General features: G+C 38.4%; 1 protein-coding gene across 3 annotated transcripts in view; it reads right to left on the bottom strand.

Moving 5' to 3' along the window:
* Positions 1-1,486: 1,486 nt before the first annotated feature.
* LOC149175313 (uncharacterized) overlaps positions 1,487-27,998 on the bottom strand; it is a 55,783-nt gene continuing 29,271 nt past the window's right edge. For 2 of the 3 annotated variants that reach the window (XM_089419599.1, XM_089419597.1), the window contains 5 exons: positions 5,829-6,049; positions 4,601-5,587; positions 4,231-4,431; positions 3,920-4,115; positions 1,487-2,148 (listed from right to left, as the gene is read on the bottom strand). In XM_089419599.1, the coding sequence (XP_089275725.1) occupies positions 1,958-2,148; positions 3,920-4,115; positions 4,231-4,431; positions 4,601-5,587; positions 5,829-5,969 (1,716 nt within the window). In that variant the 5' untranslated portion in view covers positions 5,970-6,049 and the 3' untranslated portion in view covers positions 1,487-1,957. Of the gene's footprint in view, positions 2,149-3,919; positions 4,116-4,230; positions 4,432-4,600; positions 5,588-5,828; positions 6,050-6,207; positions 6,276-27,998 lie in introns of all 3 variants that reach the window. The other variant, XM_089419598.1, reaches the window with a different exon arrangement.

Below are 27,998 nucleotides of genomic sequence, written 5' to 3'. Positions count from 1 at the left end.
GACTCCAATGACTGTACACATTCATCCACAGTAACCCTAACGAATTAGGTGCCAAACATTTAAGTCAAGAACATACAATAAAATCATGACTAAACCTACAAAAAATTTCTTCAATGTTGCATAATTTTATCTCTCACAACGAGAAAATAGATACAAGTAGGATGGACACAAGAGACCCTTAAAGATGAAAAAAACACATACCAAAGATACACTAGTTTTTATTACCCTAACACGGAGTTCCACCTTAAAGATGAAAAAAACACACATACTAGATACACTAGTTTTTATCACCCCAACACGGAGTTCCACCACAAAAGCACTGTAAAATGGAAATGTGCTTTAACAACTCATAACATAGATATCTCTTGCACTTAAACGTTGATTACTCCACAAAATAAAGCACCCGAGTTCTGAAGCTTTAAAGCTCAGCCAGAACGTTCGACCCACACCTACTTGATTCCAACATATAGTGAAAATAACTTATTATCAAGACCCTAACCACATCACACTTAAAACAACTCATTAAACCTTTAAAACATCAATTTATTACCTCGAGTACTTCAATTAAATCAACAATAAAATGAGATGTTACATATAATTGATAGGAAACTCGAGTGATACCACTCTTCTCGCACAATATTCTAACAATGATAAAACGCAGTCACGCGTCTTGAGAAGACTCATACTGCATGTCAACAGCATGTGATGCCTTCAGGATATTCATGTCATATGTTAACAGCGTGTTACTTGTTCCATTTTACAAACAGCATTTCTTGGTGCTCTAAAAGATTTTATACTGGGTTGTGGGTACACGTGAAAAATGAACAGCTCAAATCACTGGCAAAGCCACGGATAAGTACTGTACAAATGCATAATCAAGTGCATACGCATTTTACAATTTGCAACTTCAGAGAGAAGTCAAAGGCAGTCACACGTCTTGAGAAGACTCATAATGCATGTCGACAGCATGTGATGCCTTCAGGATATTCATGTCATATGTTAACAGCGTGTTACTTGTTCCATTTTACAAACAGCATTTCTTGGTGCTCTAAAAGATTTTATACTGGGTTGTGGGTACACGTGAAAAATGAACAGCTCAAATCACTAGCAAAGCCAAGGATAAGTAATATACAAATGCATAATCAAGTGCATACGCATTTTACAATTTGCAACTTCAGAGAGAAGTCAAAAGCATCTCCTGCCCAGGAAATATGTTTCATAATAGTGTCCATAAGCAAACAAAATTTTTAAAATGCCCATCCAATGCTATTGGACCATTGAATTTTGTAATCATTTGTTTATATTGTTTGGTATGCGGAGACCATAGATCTTAGTGGCATCGTTTTGTGATTTATTAATTTGATGGGCACATTTTTGTTGATTAATCTGCTAGGTCAGCATTTTGTTGAGTTACCTTGTGAATAGTCCTATGCTTAATTGCTGTTTCAGACATTAAAAACAAATATTATCCACCAAAAAATTGATATACTCTTGCATTTTGATATAAAGCTTGATTAATTAATATTTACTGAAATATTCTCCAAATTATGAATCCATCTAAACAAACAGTTCAAAATGTCCCAAAGCAGTGCTCTACACAGTGAAGTGAACAAGCATTGCACATTTATTACAGATGATTTTGTACAGTTACAATACTTTCAGGTAACCGTAAACTTCAAACTATTCATTCAAGCGAAATTTAAAGGGTTGCTGTACATTGTTTCAAGCTTCAACTGCTTTTCTTGAGTGGCAAATTGATTGATACATCTTTTAAGCAGTATTTTTCAAATGTCATTATATGACATTATAATACCTTTAAGGCATTTCACTGCTGCATTACAGACTAAATAACTGGCTTTCCGTGGTCCACAACTATCCTGATCTTCAGAGTTCCAAACACTTTTTAAAATTTATAAAATTGTATTGAATATTTACAAAGTTACAGGTAATGCTTTTCTCATAATGCTTTTCCCAAACTCTGGAAAAGATCATGCAAAGCATTGTATAGAGGTGTCGCTGCCCTTGGCCTTTCAACTGAACCAAAGAGAATGTCAGTGGGTGTAAGATATGGATCACCATAGAACCGCATATTCGTATCTGTTCGTGCAGTAACTATGTTTCCCTCAAGTGATACTCCAAGAAAGGCACCTGCAGTAAGTGAAAGAGTCTATTATTCCTTTAGAAGCATTCAATTGTGCCCAAAATGGTCCTAACAGCTATCCACTTTTCCCAGCAAACTATCATAGGGTAATGTTATTCCACTGACACTAATGCATAGAATGCAATAACAGAAACTTACCTTCATCACTATCAAATTGCTACGCAATCTAAGAGAATTATTTTGCTCCAAAAGAATGGTAGTTAAAATATGAAAAAAGCACAAGATTAAAAACACATGGAAAAGTTTGTATATGCAAACAATACAAATATAGTTCTATTAATCAATTTAAGTTCCATACAAGAGAATTGTTTGGAACAGCTTCTACATTCCTGGTAAGGGACAGATATCCTCTTTATAATATTGTCAGCAATCATAAACATTTTATTTTTTTATCAGACCCTTGGTTTCTCAACTTGTGCACTATACAACTAGCATAGACCCATCTAAATGCAGGTCTGGTATGCACCTCAAGGTCGTCAAGTAAAGGGTTGCAAATTTTGAAATTGCATATATGATACATAGTCCACTTGTGCAAAACTTGTGATGCCAAGAATTGCATCCTTGAGTTTCACAACCTTGATATGCACATCACATGTAAGCTTAAATGATGGATTTGTGCTATTATCCATATTCAAGAAATAAACTGCATCATCTGGATTTAATGAACCACTGCACACACGGACAGTCCCACACACACAGGAACATTTGATGGACCACACTTCTGCCCCCAACAAGATGGGAGAATGCACCTTGTTTCTCTCAGTGAAACAAACAAACTTAAAAATTGAGCATTAGATTATCTGTAGCTGTTAAAGTTTTGAGCACTACGTCTCAAAAAAATTATGCTAATTGAATGCAAGTTGACGAGATACAGTGGCGATAACAAGGATATAGGAGTTCTTACAGACGGGAGAAATTTCTCCTTTGAGGTACAACTACATATTTAAAGAGAAGATGAATAATGCATCCCATCTGTCATAATTTCGAATTTTATCCTTTCATATTCATTTCACGGAAAACGTCCAAAACCATAGTTTTAATGAATTTTGAATTCCCGGTTTCGGTAGTCATATATGAATAGAAGAGAACACATTTTTGGCTGAAGCAAATTCTATGAAACATATTGCATACAACTGTATAACCACAGGGCACAATAGGTGGATCGACTAAGGGTCAGGGTGAGTTACTATTTACAGAGCCTAGTTTGCAGCACTCATAAGAAACTAGATCAGCTTTTGTCTTCCATTCAGAGATCTTAAATATCCTAGTTTCGTCTTGTTTGTGCATTAGCTCACTCTATTCAATATGCTTTCCTTGTCATTCCATGTATTTATGGTCATGCTTATCAGCTTTAATCACATGTCCTTTTCAAGTTTTTCTCTTTGTATCTTGATTGCTGCATGGCATGCAGCATCATGCCAAGAAGAAAAACTCTCAGAAGCTAAAACATCTGGCCTACAAGCATCTCTTTGCCAAACTGTTACATAGACATAAATCCAACTGCACAGAGCATATAGTAGAAGATGTCTATTCAGATGACCCTTCCGAACAATATTATGTTAGTCTGTTTCTTAAACATCATTTAACACCAATATTTGCTGAGAATCCCAAACACTAGAAAAAGGATGATAAGATTGAACAATTGATTAAGAAACTGTTCCAAACAAGAAGCGCCCTGATTTATGTTGGAGGAGGTTTCTACAGATGCACTGGAAAAAAAAACATTTTGTCAGCCAGTTACAATTTGCACATATGTACCTTTGCTACTGCTGTATGTGTAGCAAGCAGTGGTTCCTTCATCTCCAACTCGAAGATCTGCCTCCACCGCTCTTCCCAATGGCCCAGCTGCAACACTTAAACCACCCCCTAACGAGAAATGCACACGACTACTAAAAGCTTTGACTGCTTCAAAATTGCGAAGCACAATAACAAAATCTGTAAGCTCTCCACCAATCTGTGCATAACAGACATAAAAACCAATTCAACCATCCCTTGAAAATATAAGATTCCTTGATGCCAAAAATAGTTTACTTATTACAAAGACATGCTACACGAATAGAAGATCTTACCTGTGCACCCCATCCTAAACCAAATGATGTTATTGCAGATGGTGCTGACCAGGAACCATTTTCTCTTCTGGCAATAACTATACCAGTCCCTAATTTGTAAGTGATGCCCACACCAGCTTTTGCAACAGTGAAGATGGCTAATCCACTAGCTCCTCGTAAAACAGAAACAGGTATAGACCTTTCTGGCTTCAACCTTGCAATCTGTATCAATTTGCAATAGTTCAGAGAATATCAGAGGCAATAAGCCAGTGGCAAACTAAGGAAAATTATCTAATGGAATTTCGAATGAATTTACATATCAGTTAAGCATTATTAGCTTGTAATTAAAAAGCGATCTCCCTATAGGACGAGTTTGGTCATGAATATGCACCTGATAATAACTTCTCAAAACAATGCTGGTCTTGTAAATTTCTTGCTCCATTGACAAGCCCAAAGGCGTATTCAGCCATCCTCTCATACAAGTCCAGTCCATCACATCATGTTTTGCTACCTGAGCTGCATTGCTTACCTGCCTTATCAAAAGTCTCTGCAACGGTTCCAACCTCTCATAACACCTATCACAAACCCTTTGTGGGTCTCTCTCTCTGAATTTTACAGGTAAAAGACATTTTCCCCTTGAACATGCTCTGCAAAATATTCCCCCACAAAAACGACAGTGGTGCCTCCCACAAACAAGGGGCTTGAAGGGTGCCCCACATTGCATGCAACAGGAAGCGGCACTATCTGGAACCCAGTGAGGTGGCTCTGTTTCAAAAATTGTTGGAACAGACAGATTATCATTCCCTTCCAAATGCGGGAGAGGTGGTGCACTTGGTAAGTCAGGTCCCGTATACAAAGTGGCTGCCTCATTTTGAATGAATTCTTCAGATGAAAGCTCGGAACTGACCTGATGTTGTTCTTCTGGATCAGGATGTGATATATTTCCCCCTGTTATGATTGTATATAGGCCACTTAGAACATTCCTCAAATTTATTTCTGGAGGGGGATGCTCTGGCAAGGTTGCTCCAGTATCTCTATTTGCATCAGAGTACCCCTCTTGAGATGTGTAGTCAAAAGAAGATAAGCATTCCTTTTTTCCTCTCTGAGTAAGTGACACCCGTACCCAGGGATCTGCCTCTTCTGGCAATGCAAGATCTCTTAAAGCCTCATATCTGTTTTGCCCCTCGATGGAAGTTTTATGCTGTCCATTGGTCTCAATGAATGTGTTTGCTTCAGAACCCACATATCTACCTACAGGCGAAGTTGTCTGCATCCTTTCAAGTGTATCTTTCAAATCAAAGTTCAATCTAAGGTTTAACTTAGAATTGAATGGAGTTCGGCAAAGAGGACACAAAGGCGTAGCCAAGTGTGTCTGCAACTGATTTCACAAAAAACTTGATGAGCATAGAAAACAGAACAAGCATTATCAGTTTTGCATCGACATCAGATTATTATTCCAATTCCAACATTCAAAATTTGAAAATTAGGTTTTCAAAATATATTGGCAAATGAACAGAATCATGCAGCAAAGAAATTAGACATAATATTGCAATTTCATGATGAATATCAAGAAATGAACTTGAAATATTTAAGACAGTGGCCAAAATAGAAGTTCAAACCTCCTGCAAGCACTTGAGGCAACCATTATGACCACAAGCTAAAGAGGCAGGGCCACCATAGGTACCAAGGTTCTCCATACACACCGGACATGTGGGCAAATTTATTTTGTCTGCCATGTGTTGTAAAGGATAATCTTTCATTTTGCTGTAAAAAGTTCTAAAGACACTCCCAGCTACAATTGTGATTTAATGAATCAAAAATTCAGTAAAGCCAAGATAACCTGCAATATGTCAATCACAATTATAATCAAAATAGAATAAATGTTGATGCATAATTAACAACTTATACTCTTCATCTTGGCCAAAAGAAAAGAATGAATTCAAAAACCAACAGCAAAAAGAACACCAAAGGTTTTGATGACAATCAAACAGATACAACCTGCATGTCTGTGGATAATGAGAATGCCTTAATTGTAAATGCTCCAAGAGAACCTTTTGTTGATTTTTCTACAAGGATGCGCAATAGAAAAATTATTTTCTGACCTGATAATTACTTCTAGTCTTCTAATGATCTTCAATTAATTTATCTTGTGCCACAGATATCATTAAGCAATTATACACAAAAAATCTCAACAGTAATGCAGCAAAACAGTAGAAACAATATGTTGATTTTTAATGTACCTTGGACAAGTGGTTTCCCATGGGTTAGTCTCTACCTAGGGAAAAGTGTCCAAAATAATTATTTTTCTAAGTGTGACTTTATAAAGTGAAAGTGACTTTATAAGTAGTAAAGTCAATGTTAAATTATAAAGTGAAAAGTGACTTTAGACATAAAGTACAATGTGGGTACTTTATTTAATGGGTGAGTTAAAAAATAGAAAGCGAGAATTAAATGCACATTTGTTCTCATCCCTTGATCTAAATGAATATGAGCCATTAGATCTTAGGTTTGCCCAAAAGTCATTTAGGGAAACAAAAGGGGGAAAAGAAAAGAAAGACTGCATTCATTCTTCATGAGCAGATTGGAGAAAGGAGGTTGAGAGTAGGAGAAAAGTTCTGAAGGAGACATTTGTTGCAGCAAGCTGAAAGAGTGATCTCTGGGCAAAGCTGGGCACGGAAATCAAGGCATAGAAGATAGCATAAAGTATAGTACGAACAGCGTTTAATGCTGTGAGCTGCACGCCATTCAAGAGAAGTTTTTGAACAAAAAAATGAAGTCCGTACAATGGTACGAAAATCCATACAGTCCGTATGGAATCCATACAGTCTATATCCGTATAGTACATATTTTCAACTTCACGTGGACATGGAAATCAAGGCAAAGTGGGCACGGTTGTCAAGGAGTTTTGGGCTGAAGAGATAAGTTGTATTTTGTTGTTTTGTTTTGTCTGTAAATGTATTTTTCTTGAACTTGAAAGATAAATAAATTAGAAGAGCTCTCTAACAAGTTTTCCTCGGAAAAGATTGAAGGGGTTTTGCCTGAGTCTAAGTTGACCAAAAATCTGTGTGTATTTTTATGTGTGTTGCTGGTCTGTTTATGTCCATATTTATTTTCAGCATGTGTTGACAGTCCCATGTGTTGTAATCTGAAAATTTCATTTCCAAAATTCTATATGTTGAATGTATGTTCATGGGAAAGGGCATTTAATTGAATGGGAGTGATGAGGTGAAACTAAAACCAGGTTGGGATTGCAGGAAACTTTTTAGTCATCAAATTTCAACACAATAAAGATCATAAAGAGAGCCATGCACAATAGAGACAACAAATTTTCCTTGGAAAACCCAAACTTGGGAGAAAAATAAAACCTAACAACTCTTCTTCTAGGAGAAATTCTCTTCAGCAATTTTTACAAATCAAATTGTCTGGAAATATGTGCCAAAAACCAAGTCCAAACTTTGGTCACTTCATCCTTTTAATGCTCCTATGTGTGGCTAATACAGTAGATATAATCATGAGTGAGTGATCAAATGAAATGTCACATTATGTGTATTTATACAAGTCGACTGGGTGCATTTACCCCAAGGGACACACCCTTTCATGGTGGACCCGACTTGTTCCTTTTGAGCCTACATGAAACCCAAAAATAAAATTTATTTTATTTTAATTTCCATAATTTTTCTAGGCCGACTTAGGTGGCCTCTTGGCATACGGGAATACCTCCTGATGCCACAAAAAATCAATACCCTCTTAGAGGGGGAGGTATTTTCCTTGGCTACAACAGATTTCCCTTTAGCTGAAATTTCTCCTTAAGAAAAGTTCATGAGCTTGTCATGTTGATGCATGTCTATAGATAGCTCCACCTTGGAGTGGGCAATGTAACTCTCTCGTAAGTATCCAGGGATTTTGACCAAAGTCCTTTATGGCTCCTTAGGCAAATGTATTAATCTCCTCTAGTCATGACCTAGCCAAGTCCTTCTAGCATCCAAGTTCTTCTAGCTTCTTAGGAGAGAATTTTCCTTTGGACCATTTACCTTTCTGGTCAAAGTCCTTTATGACCTATTCAAGTCTTTCTGGCTTCAAAGATGAATTACATATATCTCCTTCGATCGACGTAGCCAAGTCCTTCTAGCTTCTAAGGAGAAGATTCGCCAAATCCTATAATTTACCTGGGACATTCACCTTTGGTCGACCTAGCCAAGTCTTTCTAGCTTTAGAGGTGAATGTATCCTATAATTGCCCATGTAATTGCCTTGGGCCATTCACCTTTCTGGTCAAAGTCATTTATGACCCAACCAAAGTCCTTTATGGCTTCAAGAGATGGCCTGCACAATCCTGCAAAAGCCTCATCATTTCCTTCCAATGAGGGAGACATTTAGCATCATACGAAGCTTGTCTTTGAAATATGTCCACAATCTGCTCATCTGTGGATATATACTAGAGCTCTCTTGTTCCTCCCTGTATCAGGTCTTGGATGAACTAGCCTGGCCATGTTCTTCTGGCTTCTTAAGCAAGTCTTCCTGTGGTAGTCCTGATTACTTCCTCCATCACAGAAGCAAATCCTCCTACCATTGTTTCTCCCTTTGTCACTTGAGCAAGTCCTTTTGCCATTGTTGCTCCCTCTTATTGGGAGAACCCTCTTGTCACAAGCCTTCATTTGTTCTTCCTGATGTTTCCATCAACTGCCACAATCATTGCCTTGGCAGCCTTCATGATGTACCTGCAAACCTTATTCAGGAGGCGATGGAAGAAACAACTATAACCAAGCAAAAAATACAAAGACAAGAGGCTCACCAAGGAAAAATAACAATAATCAAGGGAGAAAGATATGAAGTACTTATCTCTTGATTAAGGAAGAAATTGCAAAGGGTTGTAGGAAATTGTCCACTCCTTGAACCTTGCCTCCTTGCGGAAATCAATGAATTCCATCTACAATCTCATCAAGCTTAGATTCCTTCGTCTTCTTTTGAGGTGGATACTCATCCTTGTCCTCATCATTGAGTTATTCCAGGATTTTATCCCAAAAACTTCAATACGGGTTGTAACCTTCAAGTGTTCTCAAGGGTTTACAAACCCTAAGTCTTCCAACACAAGCATAAAGGCTCTAAAACGAATACATCAACAAAGACTCAACTCCCTCTGGCTTTATAATAGCTTCCTTCTGAAACCTGTCTTCCATTCTAGGCTTGTTCCTTCAGCCCACGATCTTTACTACCACTTGCTATCTTTGCCAAAGATATGTCATTCAATAGTGATATTCCAAGGCATAATTATGAGAACAAAGGTATAACCAACATTACAAATATTAACCACGGGTTTGTTGTCAAGAGGTTTTAGACTTATGCCATTCCACAAGAAAATGAGAACATGCCACTAGAAAGTTGTAAAACCAATGCCCAATCAACAGTGCTCAAAATGAAAGAAAGATACCAACATTCTAGGCACCAGTATTACATGAATACGGCAATCGGTGTTGAAAATGTAGTAAGGTTTTCCAGCTTGTGCCTTAGCCAGTGAAGACCTTGAATTATCCTCATGAGTTAGACTTAATTAGGATGAGTTATTTCCATTTTACTAGAATAATCATCAAGTTAGCATGCGTAGAGTTGGAGCTTCAATTAAATAGGAGTCTTCATCAGTTTGACTACAGAATGAGATGGCAGTGACAGTTCAGTTAGAGCGAGTTAGTCTCCAGTGTTGACTGGAGATAGAACGAGTTTAGAACTCCAGTGTTGATTGGAGAAAGGACAAGAACAATTGTTAGTTAACTCGTCAATCAGAACTCAGGTTCTAAATATGAACTGGGTCTCCTTGCATGTTCGAATTGGGCCTATAAAGAGGAGGACAGAGGCTCAAAGAAATAATTGTTTTCTGCACAATGGTTTGTGTGACAAGACAAAGCTCACAAATTGTGAGAGAGCCTTGATTGTGGAAAGTCCAAGAATTGTTTCCTAAAAAAAGGAAGAAGAATTGTGCTAGGATTTAGGAGTTGGTTGTGTGCAGAGAAGAGGAGTTGGGTCCTAAGAAATAGGGTTGCTAAGTGCATAAGGAAATAAGGATTTCCCTATAAAATAGGAGTCCCCCTGCGCTAAAGAATAGGGGCTCATGTGCACTAGGAAATAGGAACCTAGTGCACAAGGATTGAGAAGCCTCTAGTGCGCAAAGATCAAGCAAAAGAGAGCGAGTTTTGCAAAGCAAGTCAAGGAGGCTATAGAGGAACAATTGTGTCCTCAATGACTGAGATCAAGCAAAATCTAGGCCAGCCAAGTGTTGGCATTATGATGTATGTGTTGTACTTGATGGCAACCCACTTGTAGCAGAATAACTCACTTGTATATGATAACTAGATGAATCTACAGAAGAGATATCAAATGTGACAGAAGTGTTTACAGATGTGATGAAATGCAGGGCAGCTTCAAGGAATCAGTTCAGAAGGCAACTCACTCAAATGAAAGATCACAATATAGCAGGTAAACAGCAAGAATGACAGATCAGTCTTCACATAATGAAGAAAGAGAGGTATATGCAGGTTCACCATTGACCAAGCTGTGTATACACGCAGGGTCACTATATACAAATCGCGTATACGTACACACGCACTTTCTCATAAGGAAAAGCGCGTATACCTTGGAAAACTAAATTTTTGGTCCGAAGTATTTGGTCCATGGTATTTTGATCCATAGTATTGGTCCAAGGTATCTGGTCCGAGGTATTGACCCTAGGTATTTGGTCCAAGGTATTGGTCCTAAGTGGTTTTGGTCCATGGTATTGAGAAAGGCCTAAAACTATAAAAGGAGGAGAAGATCATTAGGCCAAAGCGTGCAAGTATCGAATATCTAATGAAGTGTGAGATCTAATATGCAGGTTATTGGCTTATGGTGTTGTGCTTGATCTGAATCAAGGATGAACCTTAGCGTTTGATGAAGGATAAGATCTAATGACGTATCAGGATCTTAAGGCTTGAAGTGAATTATCTTTATGTGGTTTGATCATGGATCTGAATAACTGGCGCATGTTGTAGTCTGTAAATATGATGATCTGGGTATGACTACAGTCGGGAATAGTTGTAATGTTTAAATCATCATTTATAGATCTATACGCAGGTTCACTTTAGAAAAGGAGCGTATACACGTTGGTTCTGCATATCAAAGCAGCGTATACATCATAAATTTGATTTTCAAATCTGTACGCTGGTTCGCTTTGAGGAAAGCGTGTATGCACGCAAGTTTGACACATGGAAGTAATGTATACCTTATAAAATATGTTTTAGTTGCTTCTGTTTGTTGTTGCAGTGTTCTGGGTTCTGGCTTGGGTTCTGGTTACTGTATTCTGGTGACAGCATTCTGAACGATCAGACTGACGGGTTGCCAAAGTGATTGATTGATTCGGTTGTGGTTGGTTCAAAAGGAGATTGGTTGATGCAGATATATTTGATGATTGAATGATGTTGTTGATGGACCCAGTCTGAAAATTTATGAAACGTGGTCCCTGGAAGAAAAGAAAAGGTTGTAGCCTTCTGTAGGCTGGCACCTACGTACTAGTAAACATATCAGCTAGTACAAGAGCTAGGGGGTTGTAGCTCCCTTCCAGTAGAAGCTGGAGAACGAGAGAAGGTTGTAGCCTTCTGCAAGTAGAAGCCTGCGTATTGGTATAAGACTGCACCAGCACAAAAATTGTAAACAAAATTTTTCTTATTATTAAAAGAAGACAGAGACGACAGTGGCAGGTGGTTTTCACCTACATTGGTTTCCACCTTATATTTTGGTGTTCATGTGTGTTGCTTATGTGTGATGCTTTATTCTGCTTTTACCGCACTGTCTAATGAATTCCTGATATACTGGTTAAAGTTCAATACATGATAATCTGGGTAAATCAAAAGATCTCTGCATATACATTGGTTGCATTAAGTACAGTTGTGTATACACGCTAGTTCACTAAGCTTAAGTAGCGTATACAAATCAGTTTTGAAAATTAAATTATTGATCTGATAACACTGATTCACCCCCCCTCTCAGTATTATTTCCAACACCAAGATCAATTGTATCAACTGAGATTTGTGTGAGAAGCAGAACTCTTGACATATTGCTTTGTAATAGATCCAAGTGCTCATGAACAAACAATAAAATAGCCACATCAAGTAAGCAGGTTTTCCCTATTGAGTTTCCTTAGAAAAATAAGTGAGTCAATTTTTGCATGTGTTTTTATCTTTGTGTTTTATTTCGCTACTTATAAGTTGTTAAGAAGCTCTGTATCTTGGTGAAAGTTAACTAGATTTCGGTTGACAGTTATTCATCTAAGTAGTTGCAGAGTTTCATGGAAATTTAACAATTGTTGAGATCTTCAATGTCTCACCATTCTAAAGCATCAATTAGGTTTGCGTTCATATCCTTAGAACCACCATGGAGAACAGAGAATAACCCAAAACCTGTGACAAAGATTCTTCATTGTTTCACAATAAACTCTTTACAGGCCACAGACTTGTTAACACAAATTTCTATAGACTTCTTTTTTCCACAGACTTCAACCAGTCTTGGCCATATGTTTGTGTGTAGACTATCTGTCTTCAAGTTCTGCCATTCCACCAGAACTGTAGTCTGCTTCTGTTTAATCGTGGTCGAACTTTCAACGAGACTGGACTTCACCTTTGACATTCAACCACTGCCTCTACTACCTATAGTCATCCTCTACTATGTCTAATCTGATTTTTCATATATAGTCGCTCATATCATAACTTTGCCAAGATTTTGTTGTCAACACGGACTACACCATTTAAAGCCATGACGTATTTCGACGTTATATCTCTTCATCTGCAAATTTGAAAATGGGAAGTAAGAGAAATGTTAAAGAAAACCAATGCAACAACTTCCATAACGCCATATAAAAAAGTTATCGAGGGCACAGTGCACACAACCACTATAATGTTGTATCTAGAACTTTGCTACTTACTGGAACCCTCGTTTCATTTTTCTGTGCACAATGGCAATGGCGAGGGGCAGACGCAAGAATGCACGTAAATTGGCAGAGCGTAGTCATGGCATCTTGTTCATGCATGCTAATCCATCAAACATGTTATACAAAGTTAAACCACACTACGAATAATCAAAACAACCTGTCGAAATGTGTGTGGAACGAAAAACATTCTGCCAAAACTTGGACAACACACACAAGGTTTAACATTGAGTGCCACACCACTCGGTCAGGATGAGCTAAATAAATACGATCTTAATAGTGTTGTTGAATGCCACAGTTCGAGTGCTCATTTCACCATTTCAACATAGGTGGATACCAGTTATCGTTGGGGCACCTTAATTTTCCAATACATTATTCCCATTTGCTACAAAGAATCCTTATGAGACTCGATCCAAAAATGGATCCACATCAATGAACCAATCATTTGATCTCAAAGGAGAACCATATTATTACAACAGTCTGAAACAACGAAATCAGATCCTTCGATCTTCCAATGAATTCCTCAGCTACATCTACGATCAATGCTGGCCTTTCCACAGACCTGAGGGTACTCAGCCCTCTCGTTCACAATTTTGAGGTCCCCAGGCCTCTATGGTTGCCTATGGTCCTCTACGGCCACTCGCAGTCCTGTCTTTCCTTGGTTGTGGGTTACTTCCTGTGGCTGTGGCCACCCTTTTATCCCCTTGACCTGACCTGTTTCAATTTTGTTTAAGCCTGTGAGTAGTCTCTCCCTATTTGCAGCCTAAACAAGGCACAGTCCAACCCTCTTCTAGGGCTTGGCCTTCTCCAACAAATACACAGACCACCCTCACAGAAATTCAGCCTTCAAACGGACTCTTAGATAGCTTCTTGAGAGAACCCCTAACTCGACCTGTCTTAGGGTTTTTCTTGCACAAGTGAGTCCATCCACGTTGTCTTCAGCGGCTACTCTTTTCAACAAGGTTTTGATACCATGTTGATTTTTCTACAAGGATGCACGATAGAAACTTTATTTTTTGATCTGATAATTACTTCTAATGAATTTCAATTAATTTATCGTGTGCCACATATATCATTAAGCAATTATACACATAAAATCTCAACAGTAATGCAACAAAACAATAAAGATCAAAAAGAGAACCACGCATAATAGAGACAACAAATTTTCCATGGGAAACCCAAACTTGGGACTGTTACCCCCCAAAAGTGGGTGACCCATTCATCTCTTCCATCCAACAGCCAACAGCCCCGAGAACCACCTTGTAGCCGATGTGATGTGCCATTCATATCTCTGCCACTTGCATTAGTCATATGTCTCATCGCCCATTTGTTAGGATCACATGTTGGAAGGTGGGATTCTAATAAAAAGGTACTTTATTCATTTTGCATTCGGGTGTTTATGCTTGTTTGTACTTTGGGCATTTGGCATGAATTATGGGGTGACTTAGAAGAAAGAGGGGTCTTCGCCATAGTCTTGTTCACTCACCTTAAATTGGAGGTTAATTTTACATCCTAGTCCAACGGGACCGCTTCTAATGGCATATTGCTTTGGGAAGGGGCACTACTTCGGAATCCATGATTTTGAGAGAGTGTGCTCCATCTATCCCTTTTCCATACTTATCACTCCCCTCCATACATTACAATCCCTTATTCCACATCCCTTCTCCAAGTCCACTTGACCATGAGTCCACGGGGATTTAGCACACCCCCTCCCCTATGACCACAAGCAAGAAACAAAAGAAAGAAAATTATAAAATGCAAAAGAATGGTCGAGACATTAAAATTAGCACGTGGGAAAAAGTCGAGCATGAGCTCTACCCCTTATCATTATGGCCATCACCCGGTTCCTAGAGCCAATGTTACCCTCTCGCATCATTGAAAATGAACCTTGCATGTCCCAACCCCTAGTGGACGATGAATTGTCCCACCATTAAGGGGGGTAACCATTGTTATAAATCATTCAAAGCATGCTCTCATTTCCTGGAGCTTCGAGCAGTAGTATAAAGAAAAAGCAAAAGGTAATAAGAGGGGTGGAAAAACAAAGGTCAGGGTAACTCATGGACCCATGATTGCTCCCTCACATTTATAAGCCCAAAATATGGATCTCCTCATCATTGCTACCCCTTTGACCATGGCATTTGGCCTTGAGACCCCTCTTTCCCATTTGTTCCATCATTATTCACATGACGCCTATCAATTGAAGGGAGGATTGAGGACATGTCACTTCCCTTTTGGGGTTGGAAATGCCTATCCACTCCTACTTAGGGAGGTAACACCATTGTGTGACCAAGGCCCCAATTTTGGAAGAGGAACCTTGTATGAAGTGTCACATTGCCCATTACTTGCAAGCTTGGTTCACTTAGATGCAAAATGATTAAATATACTTGATGATATAAGTTGCAAAATTGGATATTGTGTGTGATTGCCAGGTGGTTTTGATGCAGGAAAATCCACCTCTTCTAGCAAATTCACCTTCTCTAGATCACACAACAAATCACTTCATCATCAAGCTCTTAATTTTTTCTGCAAAAGTATTTTATATAAAAATTCTACTTCACTTACAGTGAATTCTAGAGCATGCACAAATTAAAATTCTTCCATTCATACAAAGACAATTTGTGAGCACCACAAATATATGAAACTCTATTTCATTAAATCAAATATGTACACACATACACTCAAAAAACTCTCATTTCTCTCCATTCACTCTCTATGGCATGATTCTACATACGTTTGGCCATTAGTTCTCATTCAGAATTATAATGATTAAATAAAAAGTTACAAGAAAATTAGATTTTACTAAATCCATAAACCACTCCCTGATTTATTCCCTAAAGCTCTCGTGATTTATTCCAAAAATCTCTCATGTTTTTTAAGACAACTCTTCTTTTGCCTTGTGAAAAAAATCTCTCTTATCCATAGCTTTTCTAAAACTATTCTATCATAAATAAAAGAAACTAAGAATATTTACAATTAAGGAATTAGAATTCCTTTACAATATTGAAGTCTCTTTTGGAGCTTTGCTTCAAAAAGCTTGATGGCTTGGAAGCTTGAATGCTCCTGCATCAATCTCCCAAGGTAGAAAAAATTCATGACCTTTTGACTCAGTTACCGGAGAATCCACAGTATGAACATTTTTATGCCAACGTTTCAAATCCCAATATTGTATCAATATTTAAAGTTATTTGATTTATAAGCCCTGATGATGGATCCCAGTTGGGATTTGAAATGTTGGCATAAATATGTTCATACAGTAGATTCTCCGGTAACTGAGTCAAAAGATACAAGCCACAGATCTCTTAAATCCAAATTCATGACCTTTTAGTCATGTGTCATTAATCCTTGATTCCTCTTGGATCCCAAACATTGTATTGTAATCGATCACCTCCTTCTTCATGTTGCTTCTCTGTTTTTTTTGTCGTTGTCGTCTCCAATCTTCCAGGTTTCCAAACTTTATGTTGTAGGTGTCCACCCTCTTTGCTGATGTACTCTTGTACATTCATTTTCCGTTTGGTTGACTACACTTCTTACATTAGTGTGCAATTTCTCAAGCACTTTCATCATCAGTATTCTTATCCTGTCAATTTCAACGTCCAGTTTATCTCCTAGCTGGTACATGTTGCTCTCTGTTAGCCGAACTTTGTTGTTGTTTCTCCTAACTGGTTGTTGTTGCATGTATTCTTTTTTAATATCTGCAAAATTCTTACTCTTCCCTTCACTTGATGCCTTAAGCACTCCTATGCCAACAACTTTCATGCAGTATTCTCCATTAATCCTTGGATTAATTAACCATTCTTCCAACATCCTTAGCTCTTCTTCAAAATTTGTCAGCATTAAGTCTGAATGTTGCTCTTCCTCTTTATGCTTCCTTTGACTATCTCCATGAGCCAAATCTTCTTTTTCCTCTGCAACATGTTTCTTTAACTGTCTATCAACAATCTCTTTGTTCATTAATTTATGGTTTTCATCATGGTTTTCTTCATGAGAGAATGCTACCTCATCCTCTATCAAAATGAAATTATGAGTTTGTCTTCCTTCTATGCCTTGAGAAGACATTTATTTTTCTTCCTTCACCTTCATGACAATTCTAGGTGACTGTCCATCACCATCCACAAAATAACCTGCAACCATACACAAAATATCAGTTTCAAAAATATTTGGATTTTCAGCCTCTTTTATCTCCTCTATCAACACATCCACATGTTGATCTGAACTATCCAAGTAGTTCATGAGACTTGTAGAAAGCCCCTCATCTTCATTCTCACCAAGCAATGGTCCTTGCTCTGGTTCACAAATGTACACTTTCTCTTTCTCACTTTCTCCAAGCATCCTTAACCAATCTCTGATCAGATGCCTCATCCATCTTCTTTGATTTCGTGCATGCAACTTCTTAACTGGCCATTTAACTTTCTTCTTAAAAATCCATCCGCATTTCTGGTCTTCAGTCTCTTGTTGTAGAAACTCCATAAGTACATCCAACTGTACTTTAATCTCAGTGAGTTCTCTATTAAATTCTTCATTACTCGTTTTCTTCTTGATTTCTTTTGCCTTGAAATCTTCTTTCCTTCTGCTATGGCTTCCACCTAAACCTTTGTCATGACCCTCTATGGTCATCCTTCTCTCTATCTTTGTGAGCTTCTCCATGCTCAACAGTGAACTGCAACCAAGCCTCTCCTCTATAGCAAGTCTCCTCTTCTTGCTACTCAATACCTCATCAATCTTTCTTCACTAGCTTGACCTTTTGGTTTTTTCTCTGGTTCTCTCCTTAGAACCTTCTCTTGGCAATTCTACCCACACTCACTGTGGAACTACCTTCTTACAACTTCTACCCAACTGCTACTTGTTGGAAGTCGTCCTTCTTCTGGTTGCAATCCTCAATTCCAAAGAGTGGACCTAGCTCTGATACCACTTGATGCAAGAAAATTCACCTCTTCCTGCAAATTCACCTTCTCTAGATCACACAACAAATCACTTTGTCATCAAGCTCTTAATTTTTTCTGCAAAAGTATTTCATATAAAAATTCTACTTCACTTATAGTGAATTCTAGAGCATGCACAAATTAAAATTCATCCATTCATACAAAGACAATTCGTGAGCACCACAAATCTATGAAACTCTATTTCATTAAATCAAATATGTACATACACATACACTCAGAAAACTCTCATTTCTCTCCATTCACTCTCTATGGCCTTATTCTACATAAGTTTGGCCATTAGTTCTCATTCAGGCTTATAATGATTAAATAAAAAGTTACAAGAAAATTAGATTTTACTAAATCCATAAATCACTCCTTGATTTATTCCCTAAAGCTCTCATGATTTATTCACTAAAGCTCTCATGATTTATTCCATAAATCTCTCATGCTTTTCAAGGCAACTCTGCTTTTTCCTTATGAAAAAAATCTCTCTTATCCATAGCTTTTCTAAAACTATTCTATAATAATTAAAAGAAACTAAGAATATTTATAATTAAGGAATTAGAATTCCTTTATAATATTGAAGTCTCTTTTGGTGCTTTTCTTCAAAAAGCTTGATGGCTTGGAAGCTCGAATGCTCCTGCATCAGGTTTCATCATGGGCTTGACAACTTAATTGGGGCCCAAGTCCACCAAAGGATCATATTGACACCCATAGGTGCTACATTGAGAGACATGGGTTCCTGGAAATTCATAGAGCACCATTTGCATTCATGGGCACCTTCAGCACCCCAAAGCTTTTGCATTTTGCCAACTTAGCAGTGATCACATGGTTTGGCAGTTCATCCAGTGCCCAAATGAGGTTTGTTTCACCTTTGGAGACATGAGAGGGCCTGCACCATCTTCAGTGCCCTCAACGTTGGAGTAAAGACAGATATTTAGCCACATGGATGTTGAGTTTTGTAGCATCAGACAGGTGTTTTAGTTTCAACTTTGGTCAGAGAGGCTTAGAAACATAAGAGCTAACCCAAAAAAAAATTCAAGAGAAAACACCTAGAAATGACTCAATTAAGTTAATTAATCAGTAATTAAATTTTTCCTAAGTCTAAATTAGGGAAAATGATTAAATAACAGGAATTAATTGAGAAAGGTGAGATTTTTGTAGAAACTCACATGGATTGACTCCGAGAGGATCTTAGTCATTGATGAGGATTTAATCATTGTCGTTGGTGAGTCAATGAGAGATTATAAGAGGAGGTCGATGGGATTGGAGCAAAACACACAAGAGGTTGAGTTCCTTGGTAGAAATCGAGTTTCCCAGTAGCAGTGATTCAGCAGAGAGAAGTTCGAGCCAAAGAAGAGGATGCAGTGACAGTGAGGGCAAAAGACAGTGAGTCCGAAGGAAGTTTTCCAATTCCAGAGAGGCAGTGAGAGGAGGTCGAGTTGACTCTCGAGGAGGCTACGCAAGGGCTAGCGCAGAGCCTCATAGAAGCAATTCAATTTGGCTAAGAGGCAAGTCATTTCAGGTGCCAGAGGCTAGGAAGATTTCCAGAAGGTCTGGCCAGTGACTTCCAGCAGCAGCTATAGGAAAAACGACTAACTCAGAGATAGTTCCGGAAGAGTGTGAGTTTGGCCTGCGCAATGACTATGCAGAAGGTTGACGCATGGGTTTTCTAAAGTAGATTTCTATGGCCAGTTTGGGCCAGGATTGCCTGTGGAGGGTAAAATTCCCTCGGTAATTTTGTCAGTATTTCTCTCAGAGAGGAGCGCTAGTTTGGCATCCATTTTATTGTACTCGGAATTTCACTACTACATAATAATAAAACCCTTAGTTGTTGCACCGATTTTCCCGCATTGGGTTTTTCCAGGGACATTTGTCCAAAGACAACTGTCATATTTTTTGTGTGTGCTCTATATTTCTCAATTTCCAACATTTTATTTTCTGCAACATTTTTATGGTGAAAAATACAGTTGTGATCTTATTCATTATTTGTCGTAGCAAATAAACTGCACTTAATTTTTAATCAGTTGGAAGAATAATTTCCAATTGCTACAATAGATTGAAAATTTTCACAATGGAGACCCATGAGACCTAGTTTGTGCCCCAAACCATATTTGGGGGTCCACAGGATGATTTGCGCCAAGACAGAGGGGCCAACCCCTCCATCATGATTTTAGAGGCCCTCTACATCACACATGGCACCATTTGGCCTCAGCACCTTTCCTCTAGAGGCCTACGCATGCGTGACGTCAACATTTCATTCCTCCTTTAGGAGATTTATCATTTATTTGCATTGGTTACTAGGTCGGCCTGTGACCTAGGGGTGTTTCTTGCCCATCACTTTATGATTTTAGGGGCTTGTATGCTAAATAGATCATGTTAGACCACATATATATTAGACAAATCTCATTTGAATCTCTCATCATCACGCACTTGTGATTTTGACCTCCTTAAAGAGACTCGCACTTGTTCTTTTCTTGGATGATTAGATGCATTTTGATATTTGGAGCTGAATTGTGGACATCTTTTGGAGCTATTCTTGGCATAATAGTTGGAATTTCTTACTAAATTGTCTTGTAAGTGTGTGCTTTATTGTTGAAGATCTTTCTTTTCATGTCTAATGTATGGAATGAGTAGTTCTAAATTCTAATCTATGCTAAAATTTTGCCCTAAATTTTAATAAGTATATATTGAATGCTAGTTAGAAGAAAATTGAATGCATTATTCATACATGACATTGCAAGATTCATCCTAGTGATGAAATTCTTTGTAGCTCTTCCCATAAACTCCATTATTCCTTGAGTGGGTAAATGCTTGAAATTTGGGCTAGGGCATCAAATTTCAACCAACTGAAAAGCAAGATTAACTTATCGTGGACATCCATGACTCCATATACCCAAGGGACAAGGCACTAGTCCAAGTCTTTGGTGATCAATCTAAAATCTTATCCATTTTCTCTCTCTCTTTAAATTTCGATCCTTTCAAGGATAGAGGAGAAACTAGGGCTTGGTGCGAATTTCTAGGAGAGTGTTTTTGGAGGTTTGAGAGCCTAAACATCAAGTTGACTTGATTTTCCACAAAATCTCTCAATTTGGTGGGCATCCACTCAAATTTCATCCATAAATTCTCTTGCCCTAGGTGTTTGCCCTAAGAGGGAAACCCTAGCCTTCATTCTCTCAACTTAAGGACTTTCTTGAGGGTTTTATAAACCTTGGAATAAATTGTTTTCTTTGTGAGAAACCCTTTCCTTGAGAATGCCTATTATCATCGAAAACCTCAAAACCATAGGTCTTGAGCCTTGTTTTCTAGGGCTTTTCTTTGAAGCCTTGAACCATTATTGTGCCTCTCTCTTGAATGAGCTCTAGTAGAGTCACTTTCTACCTTACCATTAGCATATCTACTTTAAGTGATTCCTCTCTTACCGGGACTCCTCCCATCGGTGAAAATTCGTAAAGAGCGGAGGGTTTTGGCTACAGTGACATTGGGCCTCTACCCCATTGTTGTCCATTATCTAGTTTATACCTTGTAGGGTTTCCCTCTCGAAGACCTACTAGATTTTGCAGCAACATGGAGAAAACTCAAAAACTCTTCTTCTAGGAGAAATTTTCTTTAGGAAGGTTTACAAATCAAATTGTCTAGAAATTTGTGCCAAAAACCAAGTCCAAACTTCAGTCACTTCATCCTTTTACTGCTCCCATGTGTGGCTAATACAAAAGAGATATGATCATGAGTGAGTCATCAAATAAAAATTCACATCATGTGTATATATACAAGTCGAATGGGTGCATTTACCCCAAGGGACACACCCTTTCATGGTGAGGTCGACATGTCCCTTTTGAGCCTACATGAAACCCAAAAAAAAATATTATTTTATTTTAATTTCCATAATTTTTCTAGGCCAACTTAGGTGGCCTCTTGGCATATGGGAATACCTCCCAATGCCACAAAAAATCAACACCTTTTGGCTAAGTTGCACGAAACGGGGAAACGGAAACAAGTTTCCGAAACGGGAAGCGAAACGAAACGCGACCTCCCCAAATTTTGGAAACGGGGAAACACGAATATATATATATATATATATATATATATTAAAAATATTTAAAAATTATTATTATATATATGTGCAATCATAAAGCATTAATGATACATTTACATTATATGATTATAATTTATTACATTTAAACATTAAAATTAAATTTACATCACATTTACTCATGAGTCATGAATGATCACATAATGAAAATAAAAATATAGGAAAATCCAAAATCAGCCTTTATTTATATTAGTATATGAGGCTGCAAGTACAATAAAGACTATAAGGCTGCAAGAACTATAGAGACAAGTCACAAAAGACTAATCCTCATCATAACAATCCTCATCAAAAATAGAAGCATCACAATGCTCAACAGTGGATGGTAGTGCTGAAGAAGATGATGCACCAATTCCACTTCCAGATTCGGCCTCAATATTCAGGGCAGCAAGAGAGAGATCCAAATCAGGATTTTCTGCATCCACATCCCATTCTTTAGGAGGACCACTGTTGTATTCTGGACCCCTACGAGATGCAAGGCGAAGGTTGGAGTGCACATAAACAAGATCCTCTGCTTTCTGTGAGCCCAACCTATTGCGCTTCACAGAATGAATAAAACCATAAGTGCTCCAATTCCTTTCTGCTGATGAAGAGCTTGCCACTTGTGAAAGAATACGAATGGCAAGGTTTTGCAAATGTACACCATTTGCTCCATGACAAATCCACCACCTAACTGGATTCATGGTGCTTCTCTCCTCCAAAGCTGATATATCTGCATAATCATCTATTCCTGCAGCAAAACTGGCAAATTCCTCCTTTACCTCCCTATGTAGATGAGAAGGAAACATTCTCATAAGGGCTTTTTTCACCCCAGTAGCCACCTCTCTATCCTTATGGGGTGCCTTCCTCTTCCCATTGCTTTTAGCAATAAGCTCCTCATCATAAAATTTGGGGTTCAAAGCATGTGCTAAAGTGTGCAATGGTGTATTGAAATTGTTCCACCTATGAACAATGATTTTCTTGATCAAACCAGCAAAATGATCATCAACAAACAAAAGTTGTGGAGACTCCTGCGAAATGATTTCCATAGTTTTCTCAACCATGGAATCCATGCCATCATATACCTCTCCCAAGAAAGGTTGGTCAGTGTCAGCACTCCGGAGAAGCTCAAATGCAGGGGTTGTGAACTTTAGCAAGAAATCTACCTTGCTCCACCAATCCTCATCAAGGCACAATCTACGCACCATAGATCCCCGCTCTGAATCTGCTTGTCTCCACTCAATCCAAAGTTGACTCACCACCATAGAAACTAATGCATGCTTAACCTCAACAAGGCGGCGCAACATCACGAAGTTTGAGGCATATCTTGTCTCAGCAACTTTTAACAACTCCAATTTGGAGTACTCTTGAAATATGGCCTGAGACTGGTGGTGGTTGGTGATGAATTTGATAATCTCCCTTGCTTCCCCTGTGAGTTCCTTTATCCAGGAAACTTTGTTGTCGATCTCCTCTAAGATCAGATTCAGATTATGGACAATGCATGGTGTCCAAAAGATGTGGTCATACCTCCCCTCAATAATTAAACCTGCAGCTTTGCAAACCGGTGCATTATCCGTGATAACTTGCACCACCTTGTTAGGCCCTATTTGTTCAATAGCTTTTATAATAACATCAGCAATGTACTGTGCATCTTTCACCTCTCCTGAGCAGTCTTCTGCCTTGATAAACATTGCTCCTTTGGGGGAAGTGGCAATGATATTTATCAATGGTCTGCGCCTCATATCTGTCCAACCATCTGAGACTATGGTAACCCCAGAGCTACTCCAGGAAGAACGAATTGGAGCTAAAATGTCCTCCACAAGGTCCTTCTCATTTTTGAGAAGCTGGGTTCTGACTTTCTCATAGTTGGGCCCCTTGTACCCTTGAGGAGCTTTGTTAACTGCCCTTATCATATCTTGCCAGTAAGGAGAGCGAACAACATTGAATGGGATACCACATGCATAAATGCACCTAGCCACTCTGGAATCAGTTTCTTCTCTTGCTTGCACATTCACCAATCTAGCAATTCTGCTATCCTGAACTGACGGGGATGCCCCTGGGCCTCTGGTATTTTTGGGTGCTGGTTGTTCATGTTGTTGAGTGTGACCAGCTCTCCTCTTTCTTGCTTCAACTACAATCCTTGGCTCAATGTTAGATGGAGCTTGAGTAAGCTCATCATGCCTTCTCTTAGTACCATCCGCCTCATCTTGCTCTCTTTGATATGCCCTCCTTGCCAACGGATCTGATGTTTTTGTGCAACCTGAAATCCCCTGTCCTCCTCCATGCAATAGATGCGCCTTCACTCTTGGGTAGGAGCCCTTGTACGTATTATTGCAAAGATTGCATCGCCATTCCCATGAGCCACCACCTCCACATCTTTGAAGCTTCGTCACATGCCTCCAAAGAGGATAATATTCAGCCCTTGGGTTGGCCCTAGGGCTTGAACTTGCAGCTGCACTTTGGCTAGAAGCCATTGCTGCAAAAATAAATTAAAAAAACAAATCTGTAAATAAAAAAGTTAAATAATAAAAACGTTTTTCATATTTTGGCTGTATAAACCCTAGAAAAATTGAAGAAATAGTAAGAAAAAACTAAGAAATGAATGTGGCTTACCCAAATTAATTTTGTGGCTGAAACTACCCTAAAATGCCAGAAAAGAGGAGAAATATGGCTGTAGCTGAGCCAAATCTGCTGCAAAAATAAATTTAAAAAACAAATCTATAAATAAAAAACGTTTTTCATATTTTTGGCTGCCTAAACCCTAGAAAAATTGAAGAAATAGTAAGAAGAAACTAAAAAAATGAATGTGGCTTACCCAAATTAATTTTCTGTGGCTGAAACTACCCCGAAATGCCAGAAAAGAGAAGAGAAATATGGCTGTAGCTGAGCCAAATCTGCTGCTACTGAAATCTCCTGCTGAAATCTCTTTCTCTTGCTGCTGAAATCTCTTTCTCCTGCTGCTGAAATCTACTTTGCTCACTGCTCAAAACACCCTAGCTGAAACAACTGCCAGTCTCCAAGAGAAACGACTTGCTGAATAGTGTGATGAGAGAATGAGACAAACTGCTCTTTTATAACTTTAGAATAGGCTTCTAGAATTTACCGGAAACCTAAAAAAAATTTAAAAACAAATCAAAAAAAATAAAAAACAACACATTACAACTGGGAAACGTGGCTTGTACGGCCTGGAAACGCGTTTCCGGCCGTACTGCCACGTTTCCGTTTCGGGAAACGTGGCAGTACGGCCGGAAACGCGTTTCCAGGCCGTACCGTACGCGTTTCCCAGTTTCGTTTCCGTTTCCTGCCTGAAACGACCCCTCCCCCCACGTTTCCTGCAACTTGACCTTTTGGTAATAGATCGGCTACAAACTTGAAGACCGCATAGAAGTCAATAATCATATTTAGCATTCCAAAGGATTCCCTAGTCTTTGTATAAATAACCATAGTTTTAAAATCAACCAGTCAAATAGGGTTGGGTAATGAACAAGTATAAAAACCTAGTTGGAGGGTTGGTTAGTGCCAGTTAGGTACCAAAGCCACTGGTGTGGTTCCCAACTAGTACAAACTGGCCCTAACTGGCTGGTTTCAACCCTAACCTACCGATTAGATCTCATAATGTGGGGGGAAGTCTGGGACCACTAGTGGCAATTTTTAGAGGATACCAAGGGTTGTTTCCCTCCCAAACAGCGCCAACCCTCCCCCTCCTAAACCCTAAAACTCAACCTTAACAATGTTGGCAATCAATGGTAATGTTAAATTCTTAAAGTAAAAGTTCACATTCTTTCTTTTATCTCTCCTTTTTAACATTACCATTAATTGTTTCAAGACGTTTGAGAGTGGTTCCAACCTTATCAGACTTCATATGGAAAAAGTAGAATTTCATATCCCACTCAAACTTCAGTAGACTTAACAAATTTCAGGATTTTAGGATTGGTAGGATTGTTACATTTTCATTTAATTTTATCATGTATGAAGCTATGAGATTGGCATTTAATCAAGAGCAGGAAGCCCTTTATGTACACAGTACCTTGATGTTGGTGGTATTGATTTTTGAACTCCTCTGCAATGGCATTAACAAAAATGTATCCTTCACTCAAACCAAAATCATTGGTTAGGAATGTTAAGATCTTTCAATTTCTACCATATTATAAGGTTGAGGAATTTGAGTTTAAAGACTTTTAAGCCAAATGATGCTTATGTAGCTCTTGTTGATGATGCCATTTCTAGTAGTGGTGAATCAATGATGAGTTTGATGAGTCATCATGTTGATCAATGATTTGTAGTAGGCCAATGACCCAATAGCTTGTAGCATTGTTTTTGGACTCTAAAGGCCATTTGATTATGTATATTGTTGTTGATATGTATTGCACTCGGTATATTCACCCTTACATGGTATATATATGAGCAAACTTTGAATAATTTGTCTCTAATGATTTAGAATCATGATTTGAAATCTTAAAAATCTTTTTTTTCATTAAAAATTAATTATTTTATGTATTTTTTTCAAATCCAATCCATTGAATCTAGTTTGATCCAGTTCCAATTCGAAACCACAATAGATAGGTGGGCCAGTTCAAAACTAGGTTCCAGTTTTTAAAACTATGTAAATAACAGATCATCCTATCAATATCAATGACGACTTCATCATTTTGGTAGGTAGGCACCATTAGCGCCTTCATAACAATGTTATTCTTCCATTGTCAAGGTCTTGCTAATCCTAGAGATTCGCTGCCTAGGACTTCATCTTCACATGAAGGAGACCTCCCTGCATTTTCCAACATGCACTCTAAACAATTTGAAATGGCCTTCCATTTTAGCAAATATATTACCCACTTTGCTGTAATTCCATTCTCTACTCAAATTGTATAATTCTAGTGTTCAAGCTAGATATTTGGCAAAGAACTCCATCCATACAAGAATTGACTACTCAAAGCTCCTCCAATATGCTAGGAGTTACATGCACTCTAAACAATTTGAAATGGCCTTTCATTTTAGCAAATATATTACCCACTTTGCTCTAATTCCATTCTCTACTCAAATTGTATAATTCTAGTGTTCAGGCCGGATATTTGGCAGATAACTCCATCCATACAAGAATTGACTACTCAAAGCTCCTCCAATCTGCTAGGAGTTAGCCTTTGCATACGGGCACAAATTCTGTCAACTTCTCAACTATTGAGCTTGCCCCTTAATGCCACTCTATCCTATTTCAACATTGTTAACATCCTACTTTGAATGGCATCTTTTATCTTTGTTCCATTCAATCCCCTGCACAAAGGGAGTCCTGAGATCTGTTGTTGTACGTCCTAGACAGAGCACCTTGCACAAATCTGACACACTAAGCTAAAGAAACTCATGAGGGAGAATTCTTAGAATAGCATTAGAGCACTATATATATTAAGTCTACCTCTGCACCATTATTAGGGAGGTAATTTTGCTGATTATCCATCATTCATTTGCAATCCATCCATGGTGGAGCTGCTCAATTCAACAATGTTTCAAAAAAATGCTATACAGATGGTGTGTCTCTTTCAAACAGGGGGGAAGTGATGGAGTGATGAACAAGCTGAGTGTATCCCTTGAATGTGGGGTGATGGGATTGTCACTGCAAAATATAGCGCCTTAGTGCAAAGCCTTGTTGGACATTGGATAAACCAGCGCTCCCCGAGTGTTTCGCAACACGTGCTTCACTACCTCTTGTGGATCCATTAACTCCAGCAATGCGGTCCATTTACTAACGCCTATGTGTTTTGGTGTAATGGCAATCATGATTCCAACAAGTGGTATCAGAACCAAAAAGTCTTGAGTTTGAATCACACCCAGCTCGCACTGGGTGGGAGATTGTTGGACATTGA

Source organism: Pinus tabuliformis, chromosome 4_1 (assembly GCF_031772625.1).
Source record: "Pinus tabuliformis cultivar Carrire ecotype Pingquan chromosome 4_1, CPIR1, whole genome shotgun sequence".
NCBI classification, from domain to species: Eukaryota; Viridiplantae; Streptophyta; class Pinopsida; order Pinales; family Pinaceae; genus Pinus; species Pinus tabuliformis.
This window is presented reverse-complemented; position numbering and strand designations above follow the sequence as displayed.